The sequence below is a fragment of the Zootoca vivipara genome, chromosome 8 (assembly GCF_963506605.1).
Source record: "Zootoca vivipara chromosome 8, rZooViv1.1, whole genome shotgun sequence".
Lineage (NCBI taxonomy): Eukaryota > Metazoa > Chordata > Lepidosauria > Squamata > Lacertidae > Zootoca > Zootoca vivipara.
In genome coordinates, this window is record NC_083283.1 from 3,180,276 (window position 1) to 3,207,801 (window position 27,526).

Here is a 27,526-nt window from a genome sequence, read left to right on the forward strand (position 1 = left end):
TTAGGTTCCAAAGAACGTTTGCAAACTGGAACACTCATGTTTGACTCACAAGGCGTTTAGGATCCAAGGTACAACTGTACCAAAAATGTGGCCCAACCTTCCTCTGAAGCATCGCCGTTCTTATGAGCTCCATGGAGCCAGGCAGGATGGGGCGGGGGGGGGGCACGATCTGTCAGAGGAGGTGGAGGACCTCAAGACTGGAGCTGGGGAGAGTTCAGACAGTGGTATGGGAGAGGGTCCTGCCCCACTCTTGCCGGAGGGCCCAGCAAGGGAGGAGGAGGTGTTACGTTCCCAGGGTAGCTGGGATTTTAAGAGGGTAGCTGGAGGGGAGGCCAGTCAATGGACAGACTGGACAGCAACAGAGAAAGTCTGGAATGTAATTGAGAAACTTTTTGTAAATGCAAAAACTCAGGAGCAGATGGATCCCCTGCTGAGCTCTACAATCATGTTAGTGAAAAGTTTCTCGCACCTATGCTGGAAGCATCTTCCGTGATGCTTTCAACTGGGCAAGCACCATTAGTAGTGCAAAATCACAAGTCATGGTACTGTTAAAAAAGAAGAAGCAAGGATTTAACAGCCCACTGCAATTGCCCTGGCCAAAATTAACCAAGATGCAAAATGCACAGGTTGCCAATTGGTGGTCTGTGGAACCCACCCAGGGCGTCCGTGGCACCATTCATGTAACAATCATCACCATAGAGATTTCAAAATTTTCAAAAGTGGGGGGTCCATATGGCTTGGCTTTTGAAAAACAGGAGATCCGCAGTAGCAGGCAAATTGGGAACCAATGGCCTAATGGTTTTCTTTCACAGAGGTGGGGGGGGGGCAATGGCCCATGGCAGCCAAGGGCCTAGATCTGTGATCCCCCAAAGCGGGAGACACTGCTCCCTGGGGTAGGGGGATTACCTAGAAGGCATTAAGAGGCCGTGTGTGTGTGCGTGTGTGCGTGCGTGCTGGAGGTGCAAATAACTATCAGGCTTTGAAAAACTGCACCACTGGATCAAGTTCATAAGTTTTGTTGAATTAATTCAACTAAATAGCTCTGGAATTAATTCAACTAAATTATTACTGTTTTGCATTTCATTGCATCACTATCTTCCTTAATGGGTCATATAAACTGCTCGTAATGCTTTCTCTAGGGTAAGAGGCTGCTGGGGTGAGTTTATGGAACCACTGCTCTAGGGGTTTAAAGGACCCCCCTCTAAAATGCCCTATTGTGTGACCTTGGGGTGTCGCAGCCAGCAGTTCTGTGTACCCCCAGTCCCTAGTCGCTTTTCCCCTGCTGGGATGGTGGGAGGGCCCAAGATACATCGCATAGTGCCTTGAAAATCTGCAGTGTTGTTCTGTGGGGTGACCCATTGTTCGCATCAACAGAGAGGCCTTACAGAGGCTGAACAGCTGGTATTAATTTCTGGATCTCCGCCACCATATGATGTCCGCACCCCTAGAATGGGACCGTGAGAGTTTGCAAAGGCCGGCCTCGACAAGTTTAAAATGAGCAGTTGCCAGGGCGGGTTTCGTAGCGGTGCTGGAGGGACAGGAGGGTGGCAAGTGGCTTCAAGGGAGACAGCGAGTCCTCCAGGTGTCCAGGTGCCATTGCATGTTGCTCGCACGCGGTTCTTGCCGAGCTCACGGCCGGAGCAAGGGGTCCATCGGAGGACTTGCTCTGCCAAGGTCCATCTCGGGTAGCCGTGGCCAGAAATGAGCTTCTCGAAGGAAGGCTGAGAGGGGCTGCTTGTGCAGACGCAGCTTGGAAATATTGCTCTCTGATGGCTTCTCTTGAGGATGCTGCTGGGCTTTCTCCTGTCTGGGTCTCTTCCTTGTTGGGGGGGCCTTGCAGTTGCAGGTTTTCCTGGCTCTGACTTGTTGCTTTCTTTCTTTCTCTCTCTCCTCTCTTCTAGGGGTGGCAATAAGCACTTATGCCAAGTACTGTTACAGCAAGCTCCAGAAAGCAGCATTGACCGGCGCCAAAAAGGTACCTCTGTCCTCTCCTTTTTGCCTAGTTTTTTGGGTGTGGATTTGATCCATCGATCTATGAAAGTTTATTAGAGTATAAAGAAGAATACAAAGCTTATTATCAATTATCTTTTCCCCTCAAACTCAAACATTAATCTAAGCTTCTTATCAAAAGAAAGAGAGTAAGAAAGAAAAGAGAAAATAATAATAATAATAATAATAATAATAATAACAACAACAACAACAACAACAATAATAATAATAATAATAATAATAGGAAAAGTAGGTACTTCTGCTTCTTATTATTATATTTATATATCTAAAGTATATCTAAAGTAATTACAGTCATACCTTGGGTTGAATACGCTTCAGGTTGAGTACTTTCAATTTAAGTACTCTGCAGACCCACCTGGAACGGATTAATCCACTTTCCATTACCGGTACTTTCAATGGGAAAGTTCAGGTTAAGTACAGACTTCCGGAACCAATTAAGTACTTAACCCCAGGTACCACTGTACTCAAACATTTTAACATCTGCACTCCAGAACATTTCTAGGTATAAATAAACTCTCCTGTAGCCTGATATTTTAAAGGAGGTCGGCTGGAACTGAGAGCAAGTTGTGAAGAAGAGCTGGTGCAACAAATAAACGGGCGATGGTGTGCTAAGAAGTGTGGGCTCCACACTTTCCACGTAAAGCCTTGGCCCTCCGTGGGGAGAATGCAGAGCCAACAATTGGGTGACCTCACAATCACACTTCTACCTTAAGGACGTAAGACGGTGTTTAAAATAACATTTTCTATAAAAAACCCTGAAGCCTTTTTTTTAGGAACTCTGGGTGCTGAAATCCCTAGGGAGCAGAAAATACTATTTATGTATGCAACCACGGCTGCGTGGATGTTATTGGCCCAGAGGTGGAAAGAAGATCCATCTGGCAGAATTCGCCAACCAGAAGACTCAGAAATCAGGAAGACCAAAATTTTAATAAGGAATGGGGGAAATTTACAACTTATCTTAAAAGCCATTGTAAGCAGTTAAAATCGTTCTTAGGATTATAATATCACTTGTAGTTTAATGGTGAAGATTTTGGATTATCATAAAAGATGCAGGAGGAAATGATTAACAATAGGACCCGCAAAGGGAAGGAGGGAAGTTGAGGAGATTCCTTGAAATCTTGTTTTTATGCTGTAAGTTGGACGTGTGACTGTAAAATTTTGATTTGGAAAACCAAAAAAAATGAATGAAATTCATAATAATAATAATAATAATAATAATAATAATAATAATAGATTCAGGTAGGTAGCTGTGTTGGTCTGACGCAGTTGAAATAAATTAGAAAATTAAAAAATTGTCCAGTAGCACCTTAGAGACCAACTAAGTTTGTTCTGGGCATAAGCTTTCGTGTGCATGCACACTCTTCAGAAGATAACAACAACAACAAACAACAACAACAACAACGACGACATAAGATAAGCCTGCTGAATCAGGCCAGTGGCCCATCTAGTCCAGCCGCCTGTTCTCCTTGCACGTCGCAGACATTCTGAGCCACACCTGCAGCTCTCGGGCCTCTCGAACTGCACCTGTTGAACAACGGCGCGCTCAAAAAGAGGGTCTGCCAGGAGCTTCCGGCCCCTTCCTCCCCACAGCTGTTCTGCGCTCCCGGTTTGCTAAGCTCCTTGCAAGGGGCAGCAGAGCAAAAGATGATGACTCGCTTGCTCTCCCACTTTCATTAGGACAAATGGCTGCGGCTCTTGTTTTTCTGCACGTTGGCAAGGTTGCCGGTGGTGTGTGTGGCGGTGGGGAGCGGGGAAGGAAAGAATGTAGTCTGCAAAGACTCAGGAGACATCTGGAGAAAAGAGCAGAGTGAGATGGAGCAGGTGCGTTCAAGCCCAGGAGAAGGAGCCGCTCTCAAAGGCAGCTGGGTAGGGGCCTGTTCCGGATTCAGGGCTGTGAAGTCCGGGCGTCCACGGAATCTACTTTTATTTTATCGCATTTGCATCCCACCTTTTCTTCCACGAAGCTCAGGGCGCCGTGCATGGTTCTTTCCCTCTCCGTGTTATCTTCACAACAACCTTGGGAGGTAGCTTAGGCAGAAAGACTGTGGCTGGCCCAAGCGTCACTCAGTTTCGTGGCTGAAGGGGGGAATTTGAAGCCTGGTCACCCAGGTCCTAGTACGATGCTCTAGGCCACAACTAGATCCCCAAATGGGTCACGATGAACAAGACGGATGCAGTGGCAGGACAGACACCAACCTTTTCTGTCATTATTACTAGACGATACATTGGTTTTGGACTGGCCTTTCTTGCCCTGCTGACCTCGTTGTTTTGGACAAGAGCCCCTATCAGCCCCGGCCAGGTTGCTAGTGGTTGAGCCTTACTTAATTTGCATACCATTGCAGAATCCAGGATTCTTGATCGCAGAATTTTAGGCTACAACCCCCTGCTCCCTTCTGAGTCACGGAAACAACTCGTAGGATTGCTCTGAAGATATTTCTAATGTGGACATGGCGCTGTATATTCTAAGCACCCTCAGAGCTTGCCACCCAAATAAGTGCAACAGAAACAAGTTGCATCTGCTTCTGGAGGGGGGCAACTCACGTAGCGACCCACCCCATGCAGGCAATGCAGAAAATTCCGGGGGCAAGGTGGCAGCTGCATGGCTACGGGGGATGCAAGAGGCTTTTGACACAAGGGCAAGTTGCTGTGCCAGCAGGAATTAGCACCCTGTGGAACTCCAAGCAGGGCGTCTCCTTTGCCGTTTCCCGGGAGGTCCTGTTGCAGCATGCAAAGAGTTAAAGCAATGTGTGCTCTCTGGAAATGGCAGGGAAGCCTTTTCTTTCCCCATCAATAATGAAAGAGGATGAAATTTTAACTAGAGCCGAATGTTGGCACGTGGGCCTGGCTGGGTGGGCGCACGAGAGGAGCGGTGCAAGAGCAGGAGGGGTCCTCCTTTTGCGCAGACCCACCCGCTCCCCCGAGGAGCTTGCACTTGCTCAGCAGTTCCGAAACCTTTTTGGACCCTCTCCTGCTTTGCTCGCTCATCCCCAGTGCCCTTACCCTATAAAAAGCATTATTCAGGAGAGCGTTTCCCGCGGCCCGCTAAGGAAAGCGGTAACACAGTTAAATTCAGGGCAGTGGCAATGATTTGGACAAAACCCAATTAAAACTATTTAGTTTAATTCTGAAAAATCGATGAACTGGCAATAATAATAATAATAATAATAATAATAATAATAATAATAATAATAATTTATTATTTATACCGCGCCCATCTGGCTGGGTTTCCCCAGCCACTCTGGGCGGCTTCCAACAGAAAATAAAACACAATAATGTATTAAATATTAAAAGCCTCCCTGAACAGCTTTTCAAAGTCTAATAGTCATTTGCACCTCCAGCGCCCCCTAACACCCCCCTTGCCCCTTTGCAGCCACCCCCAGGTAATCCCACTGCCTGCTGAGTGTTACCACCCCCTTTGGGGGGAACCATCGATCTAGATCAGGGGTCAGCAAACTTTTTCAGCAGGGGGCCGGTCCACTGTCCCTCAGACCTTGTGGGGGGCTGGACTATATTTTTTTTGGGGGGGGGAAATGAACAAATTCCTATGCCCCACAAATAACCCAGAGATGCATCTTAAATAAAAGCACACATTCTACTTATGTAAAAATACGCTGATTCCCGGACCGTCCGCAGGGCGGATTTAGAAGGCGATTGGGCCGCATCCGGCCCCCTGGCCTTAGGCTGCCTGCCCCTGATCTAGGTCTTTGGCCACCGTCTGCAGTCATGGCACCGCCCCCTAAAACCTCCCAACCCCGAAGAGTCGGGTGCAGGAGGATCCCAGGGCTGGGTTTCTGCTTTTGGAAGGTGAGAAAGGCTCTTCCTCTTCGAATCAGGACAACATCCCTCTTCCACGGATGTGGTCCAGGCCACACATTTTGCGCCCTGGACATCCGCGTGGGCGCGAGGCTCACATTTTCCTCCTCCCTAACCTGGAGGAGAAGTGCCCAGGTGAGGAAGGCCGGCGGGAAAGCCGCTCGTGCAGCTGCTGGGATCCCCTGCACCTGGTCCATGAGGGTCCAGTGGGGCACTGCCCCTCCAACAGTCCGCTCCCAGCCAGTCCCCACCTGCTGCCAACCAGCCCAGGGGGTTGCCCTGCCTGTCGGCTTCCTCCTCCTCCTCATCGGTGAGCTTAACATCGAGGAGCACAAGGCAGACGAAGTTAGAAGTAGCAGACTCCGGCTGTCTTTTGCTGCGCTGCCCCCTACTGTCGGCCTCCCTGCGCTCTGCCCTACCAGTCTGTCTCCCAAGGGCACCAACCAGTGGCAGCCTCTCGACAGTGGAGCAGACTCTCTCATAAGGGGACGGCTCTCCTTCCTTAGAGGTTTTGAAACAGAAGGGTTTTTTGGGGCGGGGGCACCTGCCAGGGGTTACCAGTATTTAGCAATGATTCCTGCACTACTGGGGGTTGGGCTAGATGACCTGGGGTCCCTTCCAACTCTACAAAATTATTTTTTAAATAATAATAATAACAATTTTATTTATACCCCGCCCATCTGGCTGGGTTTCTCCAGCCACACATAATAACTTTATATCCTCCATTGCTGCCACACACACACCCTTATAAGCACCCAGTTTCCACTCCTTGACCTCGCTTTCCGTCCTTGCCCCTTCTGTTCACGTGGACTGTGTTGACCCCTCCCTGCGTGAGAGCGGTGCCCTCGCTCTGTCACCCTGGAGGTTTTGCATGGATGCAAAAGTTGCCATTGTTGTTCATTCCCTCCTCCAGCAGCACCCTCTCCTCCCCGCCCTTCTGCAAAGCAGCCTTTTCGCCTCTTCGGACCCAGCCTTCCCAGCTCCCTCTTCCTCCTTCCCTCCCGGAGCACTGCTGCCCCTCTGTGGCCGAAGGCTGGATGACTGCGGAGAGAAGGCTTTTCTCACACGCCTCAATTTGGAGTGTGCTCAAGGAGCTAATAACTGCAGAAACATAAAGTGGAAAGTGTCTCCAAGGGTAATCAAGTTCAACCCCCATGCACTGCCCGGTGTGGAACTCGAACCCATGACCCTAAGATTAAGATTCTTGTGCTCTACTAAGTGAGCTATCCCAGGTCTGTCGCAGATTCTCAAAGAGCTTTTTTTAAAGGGATGGGTAAAGATGCTGGGTTGGCCGTTGGCTGCCCTCTTTGAGCCTCTCCCCAAGACCTGCTTCTGCAAAGCCTTCAGCACCCCCCCCCAACAGCTTGTTGTTGTTGTTGTTGTTGTTTAGTCATTTAGTCGTGTCCGACTCTTCGTGACCCCATGGACCAGAGCACACCAGGCACTCCTGTCTTGCACTGCCTCCCGCAGTTTGGTCAAACTCATGTTCGTAGCTTCGAGAACACTGTCCAACCACCTTGTCCTCTGTCGTCCCCTTCTCCTTGTGCCCTCCATCTTTCCCAACATCAGGGTCTTTTCCAGGGAGTCTTCTCTTCTCATGAGGTGGCCAAAGTACTGGAGCCTCAGCTTCAGGATCTGTCCTTCCAGTGAGCACTCAGGGCTGATTTCCTTCAGAATGGATAGGTTTGATCTTCTTGCAGTCCATGGGACTCTCAAGAGTCTCCTCCAGCACCATAACTCAAAAGCATCAATTCTTCGCCGATCAGCCTTCTTTATGGTCCAGCTCTCACTTCCATACATCACTACAGTGGTACCTCAGTTTGCGACCGCAATCCGTTCCGTGGAGGCATTCGCTCGCCGAAGGCATGCTTCTGCGCATGCGCGAAGCGCCGATAGAGCGCTTCTACACACGAACGAGCTGCGCAGATCACTTCTGCGCATCTGATGCCGCGGAACCCGGATGTAAACACTTGTGGGTCCACGGCGTTCACTCACCGAAGCGTTCGTAAATGGAGGTAGTCGTAAACCAAGGTTCCACTGTACTGGGAAAACCATAGCTTTAACTATACAAACGTTTGTCAGAAAGGTTACTAACAGCTTACTAAGGTGTTAAACAGGCTCCTGGCATCTCCAAAACCACTAACAACTTCAGTAAATAAAACAAATAAAGGCAAAGGGGGCATACATAGTCCCCCCCCCATCTCATTTTATCCTCACAACAACCCTGTGAGGTAGGCTAGGCCGAGAGACAATGACTGGCCAAGGCCACATGCAATGAGCTTCCTGGCCAAGCAGGGATTTGAACCCCAGCCTCCCAGGTCCTAGTCCGACACTCTAACCGCCAAGCCATTGCTGGCTTGCAGATTCCTTCCTTGAGCGTTACCCGCCTGGCTGAAATGTGTCTTAATGGAAAGAAGCAGAAGTCCCAGCAAAGGAAGAATGGATACAAAAACTTGTGGAATATGCAGAAATGGTGGAACTTACCAGAAGAATAAGAAATCAAGATAATAAACTTTTTATCAAAGAATGGAAATGGTTTGTTGAATATTTATTAAAACACTGTCAGGATTATTGCAATAACCTGCAGCCATACAGGAGTATATATATGAGAAATAAATGAGCAAGTTAAGCTAATTTGGATATGCAGAAGATAATAAAAATAAATTTAAGGAATTGCAGAAAGAGGGGGAAGTGAAATGTATATGTCTGAAAAGTATAAATAAAATAGAAGAAGAAGAAGAAGAAGAAGAAGAAGAAGAAGAAGAAGAAGAAGAAGAAGAAGAAGAAGAAGAAGAAGAAGAAGAAGAGGAGAAGCGTCATGATTAGGTCGTATCCTGTGCTCCAGTGCCCAGGGCACCTCTCTAAGCTGGGTCTTGTGCCTCTGCTCACACCGGCCGCCTTCCCTTTCAGGGCCTGAAGAAGCCAAACATCGAAGAGATCCGGCACGCCAAGAATGCCGTCTTCAGCCCTTCGATGTTCGGCAGCTCCCTGCTAGAGATCATGAACATGCAGAAGGAGAGGTACCCCGACCGCCAGCTCCCATGGGTGCAGACGAGGCTGTCGGAGGAGGTGCTGGCCTTAAACGGAGACCAGACCGAGGGCATCTTCAGGTAAGGCCCACCTTGCTCTGGGGCAGCACCCTTGGGGCAAACAGTTGAGCCGGGTTCCAGTCTGCTGGCTCTTTTAGCATTTATTTTAGGGCAAACTCCATGCTTGGTGGTCTGCAAGAACCTTTGTCCCGTGAACTTTGCCCAGAAGCCGTAAAATCCACGTTAGACCGAGCTAGATGTGGCGTGCTTTCTCTGTTACGTAAATAGCAGCCTTGGGGTGGCATGAGACGGGGAAGGAGGAGGCTTGAGTTGAGCTGCAGGAGTCAGCCCCTGAAATGCAAATAGCAGCTCCAGAGAGGTGATGGAAATCGAACAGGTCATCATGCCTGGTTTGGCCCTGAGGCTGTGAGCTACTTCACACGCAGCCCTAAGCCAAACACAGCCACTGCCCAGGGTCTTTCGCTGGGTAGATTAAAGAAACAAATATTAACACATTTTCGCTGGCTATTGTTAGCATCGCAGTGAATCCTGAATTGGCAACGTGACCAGATTGGAATTTATTACCTGCGTCTCGGCTCTTGTTTTATTTAATTATATATGTGTTTTACACGGTTTCCGTGTTGTTGAAAATAAGGAAACAGATTAAAAAAGCAATGCTATGGTTTAGCACGAGCGCGTGGACCTCCCTCAGAGGAGATTTTGCCCAATTTGCTCCTCTTCCTGTCCTGCTGTTAACTAAGCCACGGTTTCGCTTGGCACGCTGTCTGAAGCTGGGGTTGTGATTTCTCTTGCTCCAGACAAACCACAGGCTCTAACCAAGGTTTGTTGCAACCCCTGGTTCATATGGCATTCTGATGCACCCCACGGTTTAGCTCACGGCAGTACAGCAGCGGGAGACATGGGGGAGGAGCGATGAGGTCATAACCCCTGGGAATCCTCGCACTCGTGCATTCAAGCTAAACCATGGTTTGGCTTTGCGTTACATGCAAAGCAGCTCAGGGTGTACAAAGCAGCTCTTGAGTCATAAGAGCGTAAGAACACCTGGATCAGGCCAAAGACCCTTCTAGTCCCTCATCCACTGTTCTTATAAGACAGTGGTTCCCAACAGGTGGTCCGCGGACCCCCAGGAGTCCGCGAGCTATGCCAGAGGGGTCCGCAAGATGCTATTAGAATAAAAAATATATTAAATATATTTCGTATGATAACAGATTTTTTGTTTTCGCCACTTCCTGCATGAGCAGAGTCTAGCGCAAAACTAGAATTAGAATCATAGAATCATAGAATCATAGAGTTGGAAGAGACCACAAGGGCCATCCAGTCCAACCCCCTGCCAAGCAGGAAACACCATCAAAGCATTCCTGACAGATGGCTGTCAAGCCTCTGCTTAAAGACCTCCAAAGAAGGAGACTCCACCACACTCCTTGGCAGCAAATTCCACTGCCGAACAGCTCTTACTGTCAGGAAGTTCTTCCTAATGTTTAGGTGGAATTTTCTTTCTTGTAGTTTGAATCCGTTGCTCCGTGTCCGCTTCTCTGGAGCAGCAGAAAACAACCTTTCTCCCTCCTTTATATGACATCCTTTTATATATTTGAACATGGTTATCATATCACCCCTTAACCTTCTCTTCTCCAGGCTAAACATACCCAGCTCCCTAAGCCGTTCCTCATAAGGCATCGTTTCCAGGCCTTTGACCATTTTGGTTGCCCTCTTCTGGACACGTTCCAGCTTATCAGTATCCTTCTTGAACTGTGGTGCCCAGAACTGGACACAATACTCCAGGTGAGGTCTGACCAGAGCAGAATACAGTGGTACTATTACTTCCCTTGATCTAGATGCTATACTCCTATTGATGCAGCCCAGAATTGCATTGGCTTTTTTAGCTGCTGCATCACACTGCTGACTCATGTCAAGTTTGTGGTCAACCAAAACTCCTAGATCCTTTTCACATGTACTGCTCTCAAGCCAGGTGTCTCCCATCCTGTATCTGTGCCTTTCATTTTTTTTGCCCAAGTGTAGCACTTTACATTTCTCCTTGTTAAAATTCATCTTGTTTGCTTTGGCCCAGTTGTCTAATCTGTTAAGGTCATTCTGAAGTGTGATCCTGTCCTCTGGGGTGTTAGCCACCCCTCCCAACTTGGTGTCATCTGCAAACTTGCTCAGGATTCCCTCAAGCCCATCATCCAAGTCATTGATAAAGATGTTGAACAAGACTGGGCCCAAGACAGAACCCTGTGGCACCCCACTAGTCACTACTCTCCAGGATGAGGAGGAGCCATTGATGAGCACCCTTTGGGTTCGGTCAGTAATCCAGCTACAAATCCACTGAATGGTAGCATTGTCTAGCCCACATTTTACCAGCTTCTTTACAAGAATATCATGGGGCACCTTGTCAAAGGCCTTGCTGAAATCAAGATAGGCTACATCCACAGCGTTCCCTTCATCTACCAGGCTTGTAATTCTGTCAAAAAATGAGATCAGATTAGTCTGACATGACTTATTTTTCAGGAACCCATGCTGACTTTTAGTGATCACAGAGTTTCTTTCTAGGTGCTCACAGACTGTTTGCTTAATGATCTGCTCTAGAATCTTTCCTGGTATTGATGTCAGGCTGACTGGGCGGTAATTGTTTGGGTCCTCTCTTTTCCCCTTTTTGAAAATAGGGACAACATTTGCCCTCCTCCAGTCTGCTGGAACTTCGCCTGTTCTCCAGGAATTTTCAAAGATTATTGCCAGTGGTTCTGAAATCACCTCTGCCAGTTCTTTTAATACTCTTGGATGTAGTTCATCTGGCCCTGGAGACTTGAATACATCTAAACTAGCCAAGTATTCTTGTACTACCTCCTTACTTATTCTGGGCTGTGTTTCCCCTGCTGAATCATCTGCTCCATATTCTTCAGGTCGGGCGTTGTTTTCTTTCTTGGAGAAGACTGAGGCAAAGAAGGCATTGAGGAGTTCTGCCCTTTCTCTGTCCCCTGTTTGCATTTCACCATCTTCTCCTCTGAGTGACCCCACTGTTTCCTTGTTTTTCCTTTTGCTACGGACATACCCATAAAAGCCCTTTTTGTTGCTTTTAACCTCTCTGGCGAGCCTGAGTTCATTCTGTGCTTTAGCTTTTCTGACTTTGTCTCTACACGTGCTGGCTATATGTTTGAATTCCTCTCTGGAGATTTCCCCCCTTTTCCATTTTTTGTACATATCCCTTTTAAATCTTAACTCAGTCAAAAGTTCTTTAGATAGCCAGCCTGGCTTCTTTAGGCACCTTCCATGTTTCCGTCTCATTGGTATTGCCTGAAGTTGTGCTTTTAATATCTCCCTTTTAACAAACTCCCAACCATCATGAACTCCCTTCCCTTTTAGTATTACTGTCCATGGGATTTCACCCAGCGTTTCCCTAAGTTTTCTGAAGTCGGCTTTCTTAAAGTCTAGAATTTGGACCTTAGTATGCTTGGTTGCTCCTTTCCGCTGGATAATAAACTCCAGAAGAGCATGGTCACTCCCACCTAATGATCCTGCCACTTCTACCCCACTAACCAAGTCATCACTATTGGTTAGGACCAGATCTAAAATGGCTGATCCTCTTGTTGCTTCTCCCACTTTCTGGACAATGAAGTTGTCTGCAAGGCCAGTGAGGAATCTGTTCGACCTTATGCTCTTGGCTGAGTTTGACATCCAACAAATATCAGGATAGTTGAAATCCCCCATTACTACTATCTCACTTCCTTTGGAATGCTTGGCCATCTGTTCCAGGAAGGCATCATCTGTGTCCTCAGTTTGGCTTGGGGATCTATAGTAAACTCCCACAATGAGATCACTGTTGTTTTTCTCTCCCTTAATTTTGACCCAGATACTCTCAATTTGGCTTTGAAGTTTTAAATCCTGGATCTCTTCACAGGTATACATATCCCTAACATATAAAGCTACTCCTCCTCCTTTCCTGTTTGGTCTATTTCTCTTAAATAGATTGTATCCCTCTATTACTACATTCCAGTCATGAGACTCATCCCACCAGGTTTCAGTGATGCCTATTATGTCATATTTAGTTTGCTGTACCAAGAGCTCAAGTTCATCTTGTTTATTTCCCATGCTCTGTGCATTAGTATACAGACATTGAAGACCGTTGATCATTCCCCCATGTCTCTTATTTAAGGATATTTTCGTCCCACCACTAGGTCTGCATGCTGCTTGCTCCATTTGGTCCTTGACATTTGGATGATCATCTTCAGCATTTGATAGACTCCTACCTTCAGGACCACTGTCTCCCTCCCCCACATAAGTCAGTTTAAAGCCCTCCTGATGAGGTTTTTGAGTTTTGTGGCAAAAACATTCCTCCCAACTTTTGTGAGGTGCAGTCCATCACTTGCCAGAAGTCCATCATCAAGAAACTGCAGACCGTGATCTAGGAATCCAAACCGTTCCTGTTTGCACCATTTGCGAAGCCAGTTGTTCACTTCCCCTATTTTTCCCTCTCTCCCTGGGCCATGTCGTTCAACTGGGAGGACAGAAGAGATGACAATTTGTGCATCTAATTGCTTCAACTTCCTGCCCAGAGCCTCATAATCATTTTTGATCTTCTGTAAGCTATGGCTTGCAGTGTCATTGGTTCCCACATGCACCAAAAGGAAGGGGTATTTGTCGGTGGGTTTTATTATTCCTTGCAGCCGTTCTGTTACATCTTTGATCTTGGCCCCAGGTAGACAGCACACCTCTCGAGACATCTTGTCAGGCCCACAGATCACTGCTTCTGTACCCCTCAGTAGGGAATCCCCAATCACCACTACACGCCTCTTCAGAGGCTTGGTTGGGATTCTTCTATGTGCTGTCCCTTCCAAGGTTACCTGCATATTTCCAGAGGACTGACTTGGTTGCTCGTCTTCATATTCCTCATCAACTGTGATGAGGGAGAGATCCTCAGGTGGAGTCTGTTCCTCGTCTTCCATGAGCACTTCAAAACGGTTGTTTAATTCTAAGCACTCAGAGCGATCCCTGGGCCTTCTACTTCTATGAGTCACGTTCCTCCATACATCTGGCTGCTGTGTTGGGGAACTGACCTCCTCCTCAGGGAGATCCCCTGTCTCCTCCTTGGTGCAGACAGTGTGCTCTGCTGCATCCAAGAAAAGCTCCAGCTCTTTAATTCTCTGGAGCGTAGATACACGCCCCTGAAACCAAGATCAATTAGATGAGGCAGTAGTTCTGCTGTATGCCGTTAGGTGGCGCTTTACAAACACTACTGTTTTGCAAAGAGGCAGTGCGCGCATTCTACTAACGCTCACCTCCCCAAGATGCTTTGCGCACGTCGGCTTCATTTGTGCGCTACTGCGCAGGTACCCTGTCTTCTCCAGTCCCCTCCCTCCTCCCTGGACTCTTATAAAAAGACTCTTAATTTGGCTCTCACGTTTTAATTTTAGGATTAGGAATTAATGGGGGTCCTTGTCACAATAGCGGCTCGATGAGGGGTCCTCGAGAAAATTTTGTTGGGAACCCCTGTTATAAGACATTTCTGCTTGTTGGGGAAAGGAGGGAACCCTTAGTGCCTGGAAGTGGCCCAGGATCATCATCTTAACGTTGCGAGTCGCTCTCTTCTATTTCTTTGGGGTGTCCTTCTCTTCTCTTCTGCAGAGTCCCTGGAGACATCGATGAGGTCAACGCCCTCAAGCTGCAGGTCGACCAGTGGAAAATCCCCACCGGCTTGGAAGACCCTCACGTCCCCGGTGAGGAGGACGGACTCCCCACCCTCCTTCCTCCATCCTCAAAGCCCTTGGGTAGCCTAGCCATGGGACAGGGGCTTGCGGGGCCGGTTATGCCTTTAAGAGCTGGCATGGCATAGTGGTTAGGGTGTCGAGCTGAGAGACCAGGGTTCAAATCCCCACTCGGCCATGAAGCTCACCGGTTGGCCTTGGGCCAGTCTCTGCCTCTCAGCCTAGCCTACCTCACAGGGTTGTGGTGAGGATAAAATGGAGAGAAGGAGAACAATGTACGCCACCTTGATCTGCTTGGGGGGAGAGGGTGGGATTTAAACGCAACCAGTCATTTTCCTGGGGCACCTCCTGTTCTTCTGGCTCAAAGCTAAAACAGGTTATTTAGTTACCTGTTGCCTGTGGAGAGTGGAAAATATTTTGCAGGTGATCAAGTAGGGCATGCATTACAAAACATTGCCCCACCCCAACCTCTCATTTATCTCACAATAGAAGGGTAGGAGAGCTGATAACAATGTATTTCACATTGGCAACCAATGCACCCCATTGGTTTCAGGTGGTACATGTTTAGACAAGTCCAAAAAGCCTGGGACGCAAATTTTCACAACCCGCTAGTGGTTGTGGTGACTCATTTACCAGAAGTAATGGATTTAGCGTATACTTTATTCTGACCTAACTAAACTTCCCGATGTGTACTGTCCTCTAGGAGCAGGCATCCCCAAACTGCGGCCCTCCAGATGTTTTGGCCTACAACTCCCATGATCCCTAGCTAACAGGACCAGTGGTCAGGGATGATGGGAATTGTAGTCCAAAACATCTGGAGGGCCAAAGTTTGGGGATGCCTGCTGTATACAGAACACCACACCAGAAGGAAATGAGATAGAAAGGGAAAGAGTGAAGCCCAGGCTCCTTCTGGCCTCTTATTATACGGTAGTCAGCATGACCTTGAAGAAGAGATAACAGGACCAGCTGTGCTCAGCTTCTCTGAAGGAATAACCCAAACATCAAGAACCTTCTGCTTGCTTCTTTCACACAGAGAAGCTTCCAGAACCCTCTTGAATGAAGCAGAATAGGAACGATCTCTACACATCAGATCAATACTTTTGCAGTAAGAAATGCAAACTGACAGTGTGGCTCGGCCTCTTTCTTCCCTGACTGACCCCCCCCCCCAATTCCGCTCCCCTGCAGCCTCCTTGCTGAAACTCTGGTATCGAGAGCTGGAGGAGCCCCTGATCCCCCACGACTTCTATGAACAGTGCATCACCCATTACGAGAACCCCGAAGCCGCGATTGCCGTCGTCCACTCCATGCCCAGGATCAACAAGATGGTGCTCTGCTACCTCATCCGCTTCCTCCAGGTAAGGAAGGATCCGGCCCAGAATGGGATCGTGGGCCCTGGCAGAGGGTAGCCCATGGAGAGTTGCCTTGATTGAGAACACAGGCTCTTGTCCCGAGTCCTCTGCCAACCTTGTTTTTTTTTAGACCAGTGGTTCCCAAAGTGGGCATGGTTGACCCCCTAGTAGGGTGTGTGTGGGAATACCCAGGGGGTGCCAGACTTGGTGATTTAAGACCCCTGCTCAGTGACTTTAACCCCTACGTTGGGGAAATGGCATTACTTCGTCAAGCCCATCCATCACATTGCGAGTTTGCTGAGCCATGAAAGAGTTACTGAATGTAGTGTCTTAAGACTAAATGATCAGAATTTGAGAAGCAGATATCATTGTGTCAAGTTTATCAGTTTTGCTGAATTCATTAAGCTGAATAATTTTAATTGGGTTTTGGATAAATGCTCAATGAATTGTTACTCTTTCAAATTAGATTGTGTTATCTTCCTTAGCGGGTTGTGCAAATCTCTATTCTGAATAAAGCTTTTGATAGGATAGAGTAGGATAGGATTGGGTAGGGGGCATTGGGGACGAGTTTATGGTCTCGAGGAGGAGGAGGTTGCCCAAGAAAGATTGGGAGCAACTGGGTGGGATCAACCTTTCCCAACCAGGTGCTCTCCAGCTCATTTGTTCTGCGTTTTCTGAGGCACATTCCTAGTTGATAGCCATTGTGATAAGTAGCCACTGATAGACTTATCCTCAGCAAACCTCTCTTTTAAAGACATCAGAGCCACTGGCCAGCATTAGGGCTGGGTGATATATCAATACAGTGGTACCTCTACTTACGAATAACTCTACTTACGGATGTTTCTACTTACGAATGGAGCTCCGTCCGCCATCTTGGATGCGGTTTAGATAGGATTTTTTTTCTACTTACAAATTTTTAGATAGGGTTGCTTCGACTTACGAATTTTTTCTCCCAATGCATTCCTATGGGATTCGACTTAAAAAAAAATTCGACTTGCAAATGTGTGTTCGGAACACATTAAATTCGTAAGTAGAGGTACCACTGTACTGTATATCATCCAAAACTGGATTGAAGCCCATATCGTGATAACGGTTTCATAATTTCTGACCTGGCGATATATTGCAAATCATGATGTGCATTAAGGCTGGGTGATATATGGTGCAAAACTGGTTTGAAGCCCATATCCTGGTACAGTCAAACCTTGGTTTTCAAATGTAATCCGTTCCGAAAGCCCGTTTGGCTTCCAAAATGTTTGACAACCGAGGCGCGGCCTCCAATTGGTTGCAGGAGCTTCCTGCACTCAAGCGGAAGCCGCGTTGGATGTTCGGCTTCCGAAAAACATTCGAAAACGGGAACATTTTGGCGTTCAGGAGCCGAGGTTTGACTGTATTGGTTTCACAATTTTTGACCTGACGATATATTGCAAATCGTGTGTGTGCCGTGCAAAAATCACAATGTGGGGAAACAATGTGGGAAGCCAGCCAATGCCTAGCTCCATCCTTATTTCAGACATTGTGATATATCAGTACTATGTCGCGATGTTTAGCTGGTGATCTATCGCAGTGTTGAAGACCAGGTGTCACCCAGCCCTAATCACCACGACAGCTTTCTTGGATTACGAACAGGATGGATTTGTGGCTGCTTACCATAACGCCTCTCCTTTCTCCCGCCCTCCTGCCAGGTGTTTGTGCAGCCGGCCAACGTGGCGGTCACCAAAATGGACGTCAACAACTTGGCCATGGTGATGGCCCCCAACTGCCTGCGCTGCCAGTCGGATGACCCGCGCATCATTTTCGAGAACACCCGCAAGGAAATGTCCTTTATCCGGGTCCTGATCCAGCACTTGGACACGAGCTTCATGGAAGGGGTCCTATAGCGCTGGTGCCAGCGGAGCCCGGACAGAACTGGGCGTATCGCCGACCCGTCAAAAGCCCCACCACCCACCCCCAAACCTCCACCCCAAAGCCAGCCAGTCCGCCAGAACTGTTTTTGACGCAGCAAAGGAAACGTCCTCGGTCGGCAGCCGGGCAGAGCGAGAGCGAGAGGGAGGTCACTCTGGGTTTTGCCCACCTGGCCTGCCTCTCCGGCGAGCCCCTGATGTGCTGCTTCTGCTGTGGACAAAACGACCCACACTGCCCCACAGCAGCCCCCTGCCTGGAGACGGAGCAGTCCAGTCGGGAGGAACAGCAAGCCTTCCTCACAGGATTGTTCTGATCCGAAGAGTCTGCATTAATGGGCAACCTGGCAAGATTCAGGTGAACTGTGGGGTTGAGCGGGGAGAGGCAGAGACTGCCTTCCTCCTCCCCAACCTGCACTTTTCGTGGGGAAGGGGTCAGGACAGGAGTTGGGGGGTGGCGTGGAGCATAAAGGCAAGTAGGGGAGTATTGGGGTTCAGCACGGGGCCTCTGATTTCCAAGGTGACCCTTTTGAGACCAGAGGGGAGGCGCCCAGAGCACGTGGTCATCACGCACAAGGTGGAAGGAGGGTGCCCCCCACCCGCAGGTCAGATCCCCATTAGTCCAGACCCTCTCGAGGTGGCTGCCAGGTAAGATAGGTACGTCTGCTGCTCTGTCAACCAGAGATCTCCACCTTCCCAGGCTGTCTCCCATACTGGACGGGCCTGGCGGGAGTTGTAGTTCAGGCTGGCCACCTCCGACCCAAGGCGCTGGGTTGAACGAACGTGAGGGACGGAACCACGCAGACCTGGGCGCCCTTTTTGGCGCAGTCCTCCGACCCGTTTCCCTTCCCTGTTTCCAGCACAGTCACTGCCAAAAGGGGCCAAAGCCATGGTCTCCCCAACACTTTCTCCCCCCCCCTCCCATCGCCCCAGAGAATGGGCCGGTTATGCTGTCAGGCCCCCGCAGTGGGATTTCGGAGCTGGCCATTGAGGAACATTCTGCTGTGTTGGTGCGCCCCGTCCAGAACCCTCTGCCTCCTTTGCCTATTTGTGCAGCCTGCACCAGATTTCTGTGTGGGGCAGCCAAGGCCCACAGACTCTCCTTTCTCCGCCTCTCCTGGAATGGCTGGTTAAATTTGGGTTGCATCTCTGTGGGTTGTGTTGGGAGAGGGGGTACAGCAGCCCTGCCGGGTCCCATGGGGGCTGCGCCTGTGCTCCCCACCTAGCAGAAGGCCTGGCGTTTCCCCTCCGCCGCATGCAAACTTCTGTTTCGGGAGCTGTCTCAGCATTAAAGAAGCATGGAATTGGGGGTCGGGAGGCATTTCCACACGAGTCGACGTTGGAGGCCGGCCAGGCTGCCCATTGCACTTTGAACCCTGGGTTTATGTCATGCGTAAGACTCCTTTCCCCTAAATTCTTGCTTTACTGGTGGCAGTTCCTAATGAAGGCCCCGGAACCCTTGTTTCAAAAGGAGGCTTAAAAAAACTGCTTTCTTTCCATTTGGGGTGAGGGGTGGACTTTGCCCCCCCCCTTTCCAAAACGTTGCCTCCTAAGGGGAAGAAACAAAAGCACGTTTTGGGGGGATGCCTTCCCGGCACTGAGAATCTGGGCATATTTTGGCTTTCTATCCTACATAACTATTTCTCCTCTTTTGGAGCTGCACTGTAGCATCTTGGCAGGAGTCTTAATTCTCATATTATTCCAATGGAGGCTAGCTTTCTACAAGGAAAATAACACCTCCCACAATTTCAGGGCGATGAAGTTACCCCGTCTCCTTGAAATGTTTGAGGGCGCCTCTGACTCGAGCTGTGTGGAAAGGCCTCCTGTCCACTCTTAACACTGCCAAGATCAGACGTTTTCTTTGATGGATGCTATATGCTCCCAAGAGCCCCTGGGATGTGTGTGCCAGAAGTCTGTATGACAGTAATGCCGTAAGGAGACGCTTGGCACCCCCTTGCCCTGCCTGCAGAACGGTTCCCTGGCCCTCCCTAACAGGCTTGGATTATTATAACAAAAACTGGTGTGGGTGGGTGTGCTCTTGTGCCCCACAAGGGAACACACAAACAGGGGGTTGGACTAGATGGGGCCCAGAGCGGAGACATCCCCTCCTGTCCCCACTTAAGCCCTTCAAAGTGAAGTTTCTTCCACACCACTGGCCTTCGTCACTCAGAGGGGGCGTCCTCTGCCGTCTGTGGAAACCCCCTCGTTGCTTCCAGAGAACTGGCGTGGCAATTCTCGAACAGAGCTTCCCCATCTTCCGATGGCTGGTTTGGGCAAGGCTGCAGTGGGGCGTCCGAGCAACCACTGCCCCTTGCCAAGAGGGTTTCCTCTTGTGCTTAGACGTCAGGCACGCTTGGGCGTTGCGTGCCGGCTGCTCTGCTTGGCTCTCGATCTAGAGAAAGTGCCTTTATCCAACACAGAGAATTGGCCAGGCCTCCCGCCAACCCCCCGGGCATACAGAGTCGCTTCTTAAAACACACCCGAGCGTCTCAGAAGAGACTTCCCTGCCTTCAGTAGCTCCTTCGCTTTCTCCCCTCTTTCTTTGCCTGTTCTGGCATGTTGGAATATGGGTGCAAGACGTGTGTCTATTTCAGCACCGGGGCGTGGTCTCTGCAACTCATTGCCACAGGATGATGCAGTTGCGCAAGCCTAAAGGGTTTTTGCAGAAGGCCTCTGTGGTGAGAGGGCCCATGAATGGCGGGGGGCAAACGGCGCCTCTGTAGCCTGGCGAAGTCGAAGGTGCTTTTCCCCCTCTGAGAGCATAAATTTTGGAGGTAAAAGTGAGCGGGAGCCATATTTGGAGGCAACGTTGAGTGTGAGGATTGCAAGTTGGAGGTGGAAGGGAGAGTCAGTGGGGGCTTTTAGTAGGGGTTGGGAAGAAGGAAGGTCTCTTGCCAGAGCAGCTCGCTGCATCGATTCCCTGCGTCGTCCCAAATGGGAGCATGAGCCTTCCAGCCAAATCACCCAGGGAATACCCTCCTCTCCTGCCCTAGGATCGCAGCACCCCCACCCTTCCCCCAGGGACCCATTGGTGTAGACCCCATCTCCTTGCTCAGAGAGTTGGCCCCAAGAAGCTGAACGAGACTCTGGAATCAGAGCTCACAGAGAGAAGTGATGGCCTCTGTGGTGGCACAACAGTGCCCTGGGGTACTCAGGGCAGTCGCTATTGGCGTGGAAGCGGCATTTACCTTCCCGGTGACCTTTTTTGTTGTCAAAGGAGACCGACCCATTGGCTCTTCCCTTTGGGGAACCCTAAGGAACTTCCTTGACAAGAAGATCGATAGTGGCAAGCAAACGACAGCGATCGTCTTCTCCCCGTGTGGACACAGGCAGGGCGGGGGGGGGGGGAGTATCCCGTGAGCCATTTTGGGTGGCCCTGGCCAACGGCCAGACTTAGCAGCCCAACCTGTGATTTGGAGGACGGCATTGGATGCTGTGTAACTCCAGGGACTGATTTAGGAAAGGGGATCTTGGAGAGTTAAATGTGGTGGGGTCGCAGATCCGCTTGTTGTTGAACTGCATCTCCCATCATCACTGGCTGTTGGCGCTGGGCAACTGGGCCTGATGGGAGTTGAAGTTCAGTCACATCTGGATGGCCAGAGGTTAGGTGTCCCCCCTGCAGATGTGTCCGGACTCCGTTCTCCATCTTCCAGGGCCAGAAGGTTCCTGGCTCCCCTCCGCTCAGCCAGTAAGAATTTATTATATAGAGGTTTAAAGGGTTTTTTTTATTTAAAAAAATCCATTATAAATTTGCTAACAACATAGTTTTAATCCAGAGGTGTATATATATCTTATTACCCATCACTGGGGCTCTTTATTTGTATGGGGGGGGGGCGAATGCTCTAAACTCTATCTTTGTTATTTATTTTATTGCTGTTTTTTAGGGTGGGGTGGGGTGGCTTCCTTGAGTTTGACCAAAAATATATTTATTCCCCCACCCCCACCCACCCTTTTCCGGTGACGAGAGTTTTCTAATTAAGATTAAAGGGTTAAATAGCACCCATTTACGGTATGGGCATTTCACTGTAGCTGCAGAAACTTTCTAGTCCTTTAAAGCATAACGCAACAGCAAGGTGGTTGAGAGAAGGGAACCAGCAGGAGAAAAGGGTGGAATTTGGTGAAGTCAGCCCCCCCCCCAGCTTCATTCCCTTTCCTGGAATGGGGGGGGGCTCAGCTCCATGCCCCCCCCCGCTTTCCCCTTGCACCCAACTTCCGCTTCTTCGGTTAATTTCCAAGCCTATTTTGCATTAAGTTATTTTGTTGAATGAAGGTAACTTTGCTGCCATTCCGGGAAACCGGCCAGCAGTTATTACGGTGTGCCCCTGTCCTTGCCGTGGGTAGTTCTGCCTGTGTGTTTCGCACCCCTCACTTTGACAATCCAACCACACTTAAAAACCGCAAAGGCACCCGGCTGCAGTGTGCACCTTGCTTTTCACATTATGAGCCGCTGTGGACTAGCACCTTGGTGTCGGGCCCAAACTGCTCCCTCCCACCCATCCCAAACTGGTCTTTTGAAAGCCGCTAGCAATGCCCCCCTCTCCCTCTCTGCTCTCCAGGAAAGTCAGGGCAGCTCACTGAGCGCACCTAGGCTTATTGCAACTACCTACCACTGTCCAAATTTGACAAACCCCCGTTCTTCAGACACAGTGAAGAAAAGAAGGGGTTAATTGAGACAGGAATCCTGACTTTGTTTTGGACACTTCTTGAGCAAAGTACCTAATCTAAACAAGTGCCTTAACACCTTAATGGCCATTACCTGTCATTGACAAAGCTGTAGCCTGAGCCATTTACATTTGCAAATTCCAGTTTGTTTGAAATCCTAACCCGCTTGGGACATTTGAGGGGGGGGGGGGCTGTTCAGCTTTCTCTCTCCTTTTTCCTCTTGGGAACTGGCATTGCAATTCGCCCAGGTCTGCATCATTTTCATACTTTTGGGCAGCTGTTTCGAGAGACACCACTATAAATAAATAGCTTGCATCCCTTAACTTTATTTTATTTTTAAACGGAGAAACGCAGTGCATGCCATGAATTTAACAGGAGGAACAGATGGGCAAATGAGACACATCCACCACCAAGAGAGTCTAGACCAGGCACCCCCAAACTGCGGCCCTCCAGATGTTTTGGCCTACAACTCCCATGATCCCTAGCTAACAGGACCAGTGGTCGAGGAAGATGGGAATTGTAGTCCAAAACATCTGGAGGGACAAAGTCTGGGGATGCCTGGTCTGGCGGATTGCAAGCAGGTCTCTTTTCAAGAGGCCACGTATCTAAGGGGTCTTAGCTAAACAGCTCCAGCACTGACCCCCCCCCCCAAAAAAACACCCATGCATGCCCTTGGGTGAAGCACTCTGAGGTCTATAGGTGACAGGGGTGGGGGGAATATCCACCAGAGTTGAGCTGGAACCAAACAAGACCCAAATAACAAGTGGGGAGCAGATGGCGGGAGCAATTGCTCGACTTTGCTGAAGCATCAGAGAAGGTCCAGGTGAGGTTGAAGTTTCGCGGAGGTGGAAGCTCAAAGCAGGCCTCTCAAGAACAGTGGGAGAGGACTCCTCTCCTCCTGTCCTCCTTGAGGGCTTCCTGAAGGCATCTCTGACGTGCCACTGTGGAATTCAGGATCCTGGATTTTGGTCTTGCCCTGGTGGGGCTATTTTTCCTCTCTTGGGGTGAGCCATAAGAGTGCTTTGCCAGAGGAAACGGATGCTGCTTTCTGAGCAACCGGTGGGGATGTTGCAAGGAACCCTGGGTGCAGTCCTTCTCTTTATTAAAAAAGCACGGCGGCTCACTCTCCCCCACTACTCCATGTAGTCGAGTCGGACGGTGTTTTCCCCATGCAAATTTAGCATGACATAAAGGGGTCACGTACGGGTAGCAGCTATAGCTTCAAAGGGATCAACCCCTGGCCCAGTTCCTGATGCAAACATTTTTATTTGGAAAACTAGTGATGAAAAATCTAAAAAGCAGACTGAAACAAAACTGTGCTACAGCACAAAGGTCCTATACCCATTGCATTGAGCTCAATGAGGTTGACTTGCAGTCAGGTTCAGTATAGGATTGCAGCTTCAATTGATTTCGGCAGGGCCCCGCCTCTCCTGGAGGCTGCCTCATTTTCATGACGACTTTTCGAAAATGCCACTTTAGCCAAAGCGGACACAAACCCGGTTCTTCGGTTCTTGAGCTCCAGCCGCTCAGCAACCAGGTTGCTTTCTTCTTAGGAGTGTCCAAATGTGTCTTGGGTTCCTTTGGACCCGGCTGCACACTCGCCAACCCACCAGCAGCGACCCAAGTTAATGATCTAAAAATAATTTGCTCCTTCAACAAAACACAGACACAATCATAAACTTAGGCTTCTTTGTAATGTGTCTGGGATTAACCACTAATACCGGTAGTTCTATAGGATCAGGAAGGAGAGAGAAGACCCTGGAATTGGTGAGGAGGGGGATTCGGGCAATGAGCTCTGTGCTTTGCCCCCCTTAATCCCAAACAGCTGGACTCCCCTTGGCAGCTGCTCTCATTCTGGGCTGCACAGACTTTCTTTTTGACCTACTTAGCATAGGCAGAGAAGGAGTGTAGGATTCGCCTTGTGCTAGCATGTCTTTTACCAGTAGAATTCTCTGCAAGCAAGGAAATGGATTCTCTCTCTCTCTCTCTCTCTTTCTCGTCGCGAACTGTTCATTAATCACCCTTATAAAATGTGGGGTCTTAGTCCCAACCTCCCTCCACAAAAGAGCACTCTCTGCCTGTGGCACTACCAGAAGTGATTCATTCACGTCGCATCTCATCACCCGGAGAGACCAGCTTAACGTTTCGAAAGGGTAAATTGTCTCCGTCTTGTTTCAGCACCAGAAACCGTTGCCATACTTAAATGATCTTAAGCCGTCACTGGTCCTGTGAGATATTGTAATATTTGCAGTACACAGTAGGATTTAAAAAAACAAAACATATCCACACTGAACGGCAGGCCTAATTCTTATCTGGTTTCTAAGGATGGGCGCATATAAATGTTTTAATGCCCTGGGAGTTGTCTGTGCTGGCCAGGTGAGCGGCCTTGACGCGACTGGTGTCAAAATCGAGTGGCTTGTTGCCTCGGGGTTCCAAGAGGGAGTTCTAACCACCTGGGTGAGGAAAAGACCTTGCAAGCCGGCCACATGCACAGTATTCATCGCCACCTGGGATTTGACTCTCGCCAAATCACCGGTGGCTCGGCACAGCTTGGGTCCTAACCCATGCCAGTGTTCCTTGCAGCCCACTATGTCATAATGATTTATAATAATTTATTACTTGTACTGACTGGGTTGCCCCAGCCTCTCTGGTAGTTACGTCACTGACTCCCACATTGAGACGGGCAGAGCAAGACCTGAGAGTGTCAAATGCCAATGCGGAGAAGAAACCAAGGGCCGCGAAATCAAGGAGAGGAGCCTAGTCCTGGGGTAGAGAGAGATATTTGGCCTGGTCTCCTTTCCCAAGTTGGTTTTATTTCAAACTCGATTCCTACATTGCAGGGGGTTGTGCTACATGACCCATTGGGCCCCTTCAGACTCTTACAATTCTGTGAAGTGTCTAGGCGCCGAACTGGAAACTATTGCAGACGGAGGTTCGATATAAGGGTTTTTCCCTCCCTCTCTATTGGGTGGTTTATCGTTTTGATTTTCCGGGCGTCTTTGCCCCTGCAGAAAACCAGGACATGTTTGACTTACTGGACGGAGGTTGCTTGAACCCGGTTTGGCCTTACACTTGAGAGACACAAGCGATTCAATGCTAACCTTCCTTTCCTCCCCACCTGTTTGCAAAGCTGATCTCTCTCCACCCCCCCTCCGACCCCCCCAATCTTTTCCTCGGACAATCACCTCAGGCGCTGGGCAAGGGGCAAGCAAGGAAGGCCGTTTGGTCCCTTGTAGTGATGGCTGAATGGAGACGGGACGTTTCCTGGGGCCTCCCATGGCAATTTAGAGGGGCAACCTACTGTGTAACGTTGTCTGACTAACTCTTGTAATTAAGAAGCATGGAAATGTAGAGGCAACTCCATGTTGTGTGAATAAAAGATGAATATGGACATCCTTTTGGGGACCCTCGTGTCGGATTCTTCCCCCCCCCCTTAAAAAACAAAACAGAAAGCACTACATATTCTCATTTTTAGAAAGCACATCAAGATTAAGCAATTGTGCAAGAGCAGCAAAGAACTCAGCCAGAAACAACAGCATGGTGGTGTTGGCCAACTCACTTCTTGCACAATGCCTCTCCCCTTCCTTTAGATACTTGAGGTTGCGTTGCCGAAACAAAGTGAAGCTGCATGTTGGATCGAGTCAGATTGCAAGATCCATCTACCCTTCTGCTGGCCGATGAGGTCTAGCTGGGGTAGGAGGAAGCAACTTCCCACAGCTCCACTACTTGAAATGTTTCTTTAACCAGAGGTTCACCTTTCACGTGCAGAGTGCACATCCTCCTCCTCAGCTGTTGACTCCTCCTTTGGAGCGAGACCTCCAAACCCATACCCACTGAGCCACTTCCCTGGGGCAGAGGTATCCCTCTCAGAAGGTGGTGGGTTCTTGGAGGGCTTTCAAAAGAATGTTGAGTAAAGGTAAAGGATCCCTGGACAGTTCAGTCCAGTCAAAGGCGACTCTGGGATTGTGGCGCTCATCTCGCTTTCAGGCTGAGAGAGCCAGCGTTTGTCCACAGACAGCTTTTCTGGGTCATGTGGCCAACATGACTATCATAGAATCGTAGAGTTGGAAGAGACCACAAGGGCCATCCAGTCCAACCCCCTGCCAAGCAGGAAACACCATCAAAGCATTCTTGACATATGCCTGTCAAGCCTCTGCTTAAAGACCGCCAAAGAAGGAGACTCCACCACAAGCCTTGGCAGCAAATTCCACTGCCGAACAGCTCTTACTAACTCCCACTTCTGGTGCAATGGGACACCGTGATGGAAACCAGAGTGCACGGAAATGCTGTTTACCTTCCCGCCACCTATCTACTTGCACTTTTTGGTGTGCTTTCAAACTGCTAAGTTGGCAGGAGCTGAGACAGAGCAACGGGAGCTCACCCCATTGCGGGGATTCGAACCGCTGACCTAATTGGCAAGCCCAAGAGGCTCGGTGGTTTAGACCTCCTGCTCCCTATACAGATGTTAAATGGCCAAGTGTCAAGGATGCTTTTAGTAGTGCTTCCTGCATTGCGGGGGGTTGGACTAGATGACCCCTGGGGTCCCTTCCAACTATAATTCCACAGCCAAACTAGCAAACAGATCTCTCTCTCTGGTACCCAACTCTTGGAGCCCGGTACACGGTCTATCCCACACATCGACGCAAGAATGTGCCCAGCCCTTGAGTCTTCCTGGAAGAATGTGCCGCAAGTTGCACAAAAGACTCCAGATGCATCGCATGGGTTCCTCTCTCCCAGTCCCAAATCTCCCACCTGTGTCTCCCACGTGCAACCTGCCTTGGGTTGATTTTTAGTCCTCTGGCCAGGACTTAATCTGCACACCAGGGTGTAGAACAGGAATGGGGTACCTTGCAGAAACTCCAGGTATCAGTGAACATTAGATACCAGCCAGTATGGTGGGGTGTGCATCGCTAACAACCCCTGGGGTGGGGGGTCTCAGGCTTTCTTCCAGCTGGGCCATGCTCCACCTTCCAACAGTGCTTGGGTGCTTGAAGACTGGCTGTAGTTACTTGGCAGGGAGGGAATACAAAGACAAGCACAGCGCATGC

General features: G+C 49.3%; 1 protein-coding gene across 3 annotated transcripts in view; it reads left to right on the plus strand.

Annotated features, from left to right (window-relative positions):
• ARHGAP39 (Rho GTPase activating protein 39) overlaps nucleotides 1-24,758 on the plus strand; it is a 184,987-nt gene extending 160,229 nt beyond the window's left edge. For all 3 annotated transcript variants that reach the window (XM_035125366.2, XM_035125365.2, XM_060277558.1), the window contains exons 7-11: nucleotides 1,902-1,975; nucleotides 8,734-8,933; nucleotides 14,490-14,581; nucleotides 15,755-15,924; nucleotides 17,601-24,758. In XM_035125366.2, coding sequence (XP_034981257.1) covers nucleotides 1,902-1,975; nucleotides 8,734-8,933; nucleotides 14,490-14,581; nucleotides 15,755-15,924; nucleotides 17,601-17,795 — 731 coding nt within the window. In that variant the 3' untranslated portion in view covers nucleotides 17,796-24,758. The remainder of the gene's footprint in view (nucleotides 1-1,901; nucleotides 1,976-8,733; nucleotides 8,934-14,489; nucleotides 14,582-15,754; nucleotides 15,925-17,600) is intronic.
• Nucleotides 24,759-27,526: the final 2,768 nt, after the last annotated feature.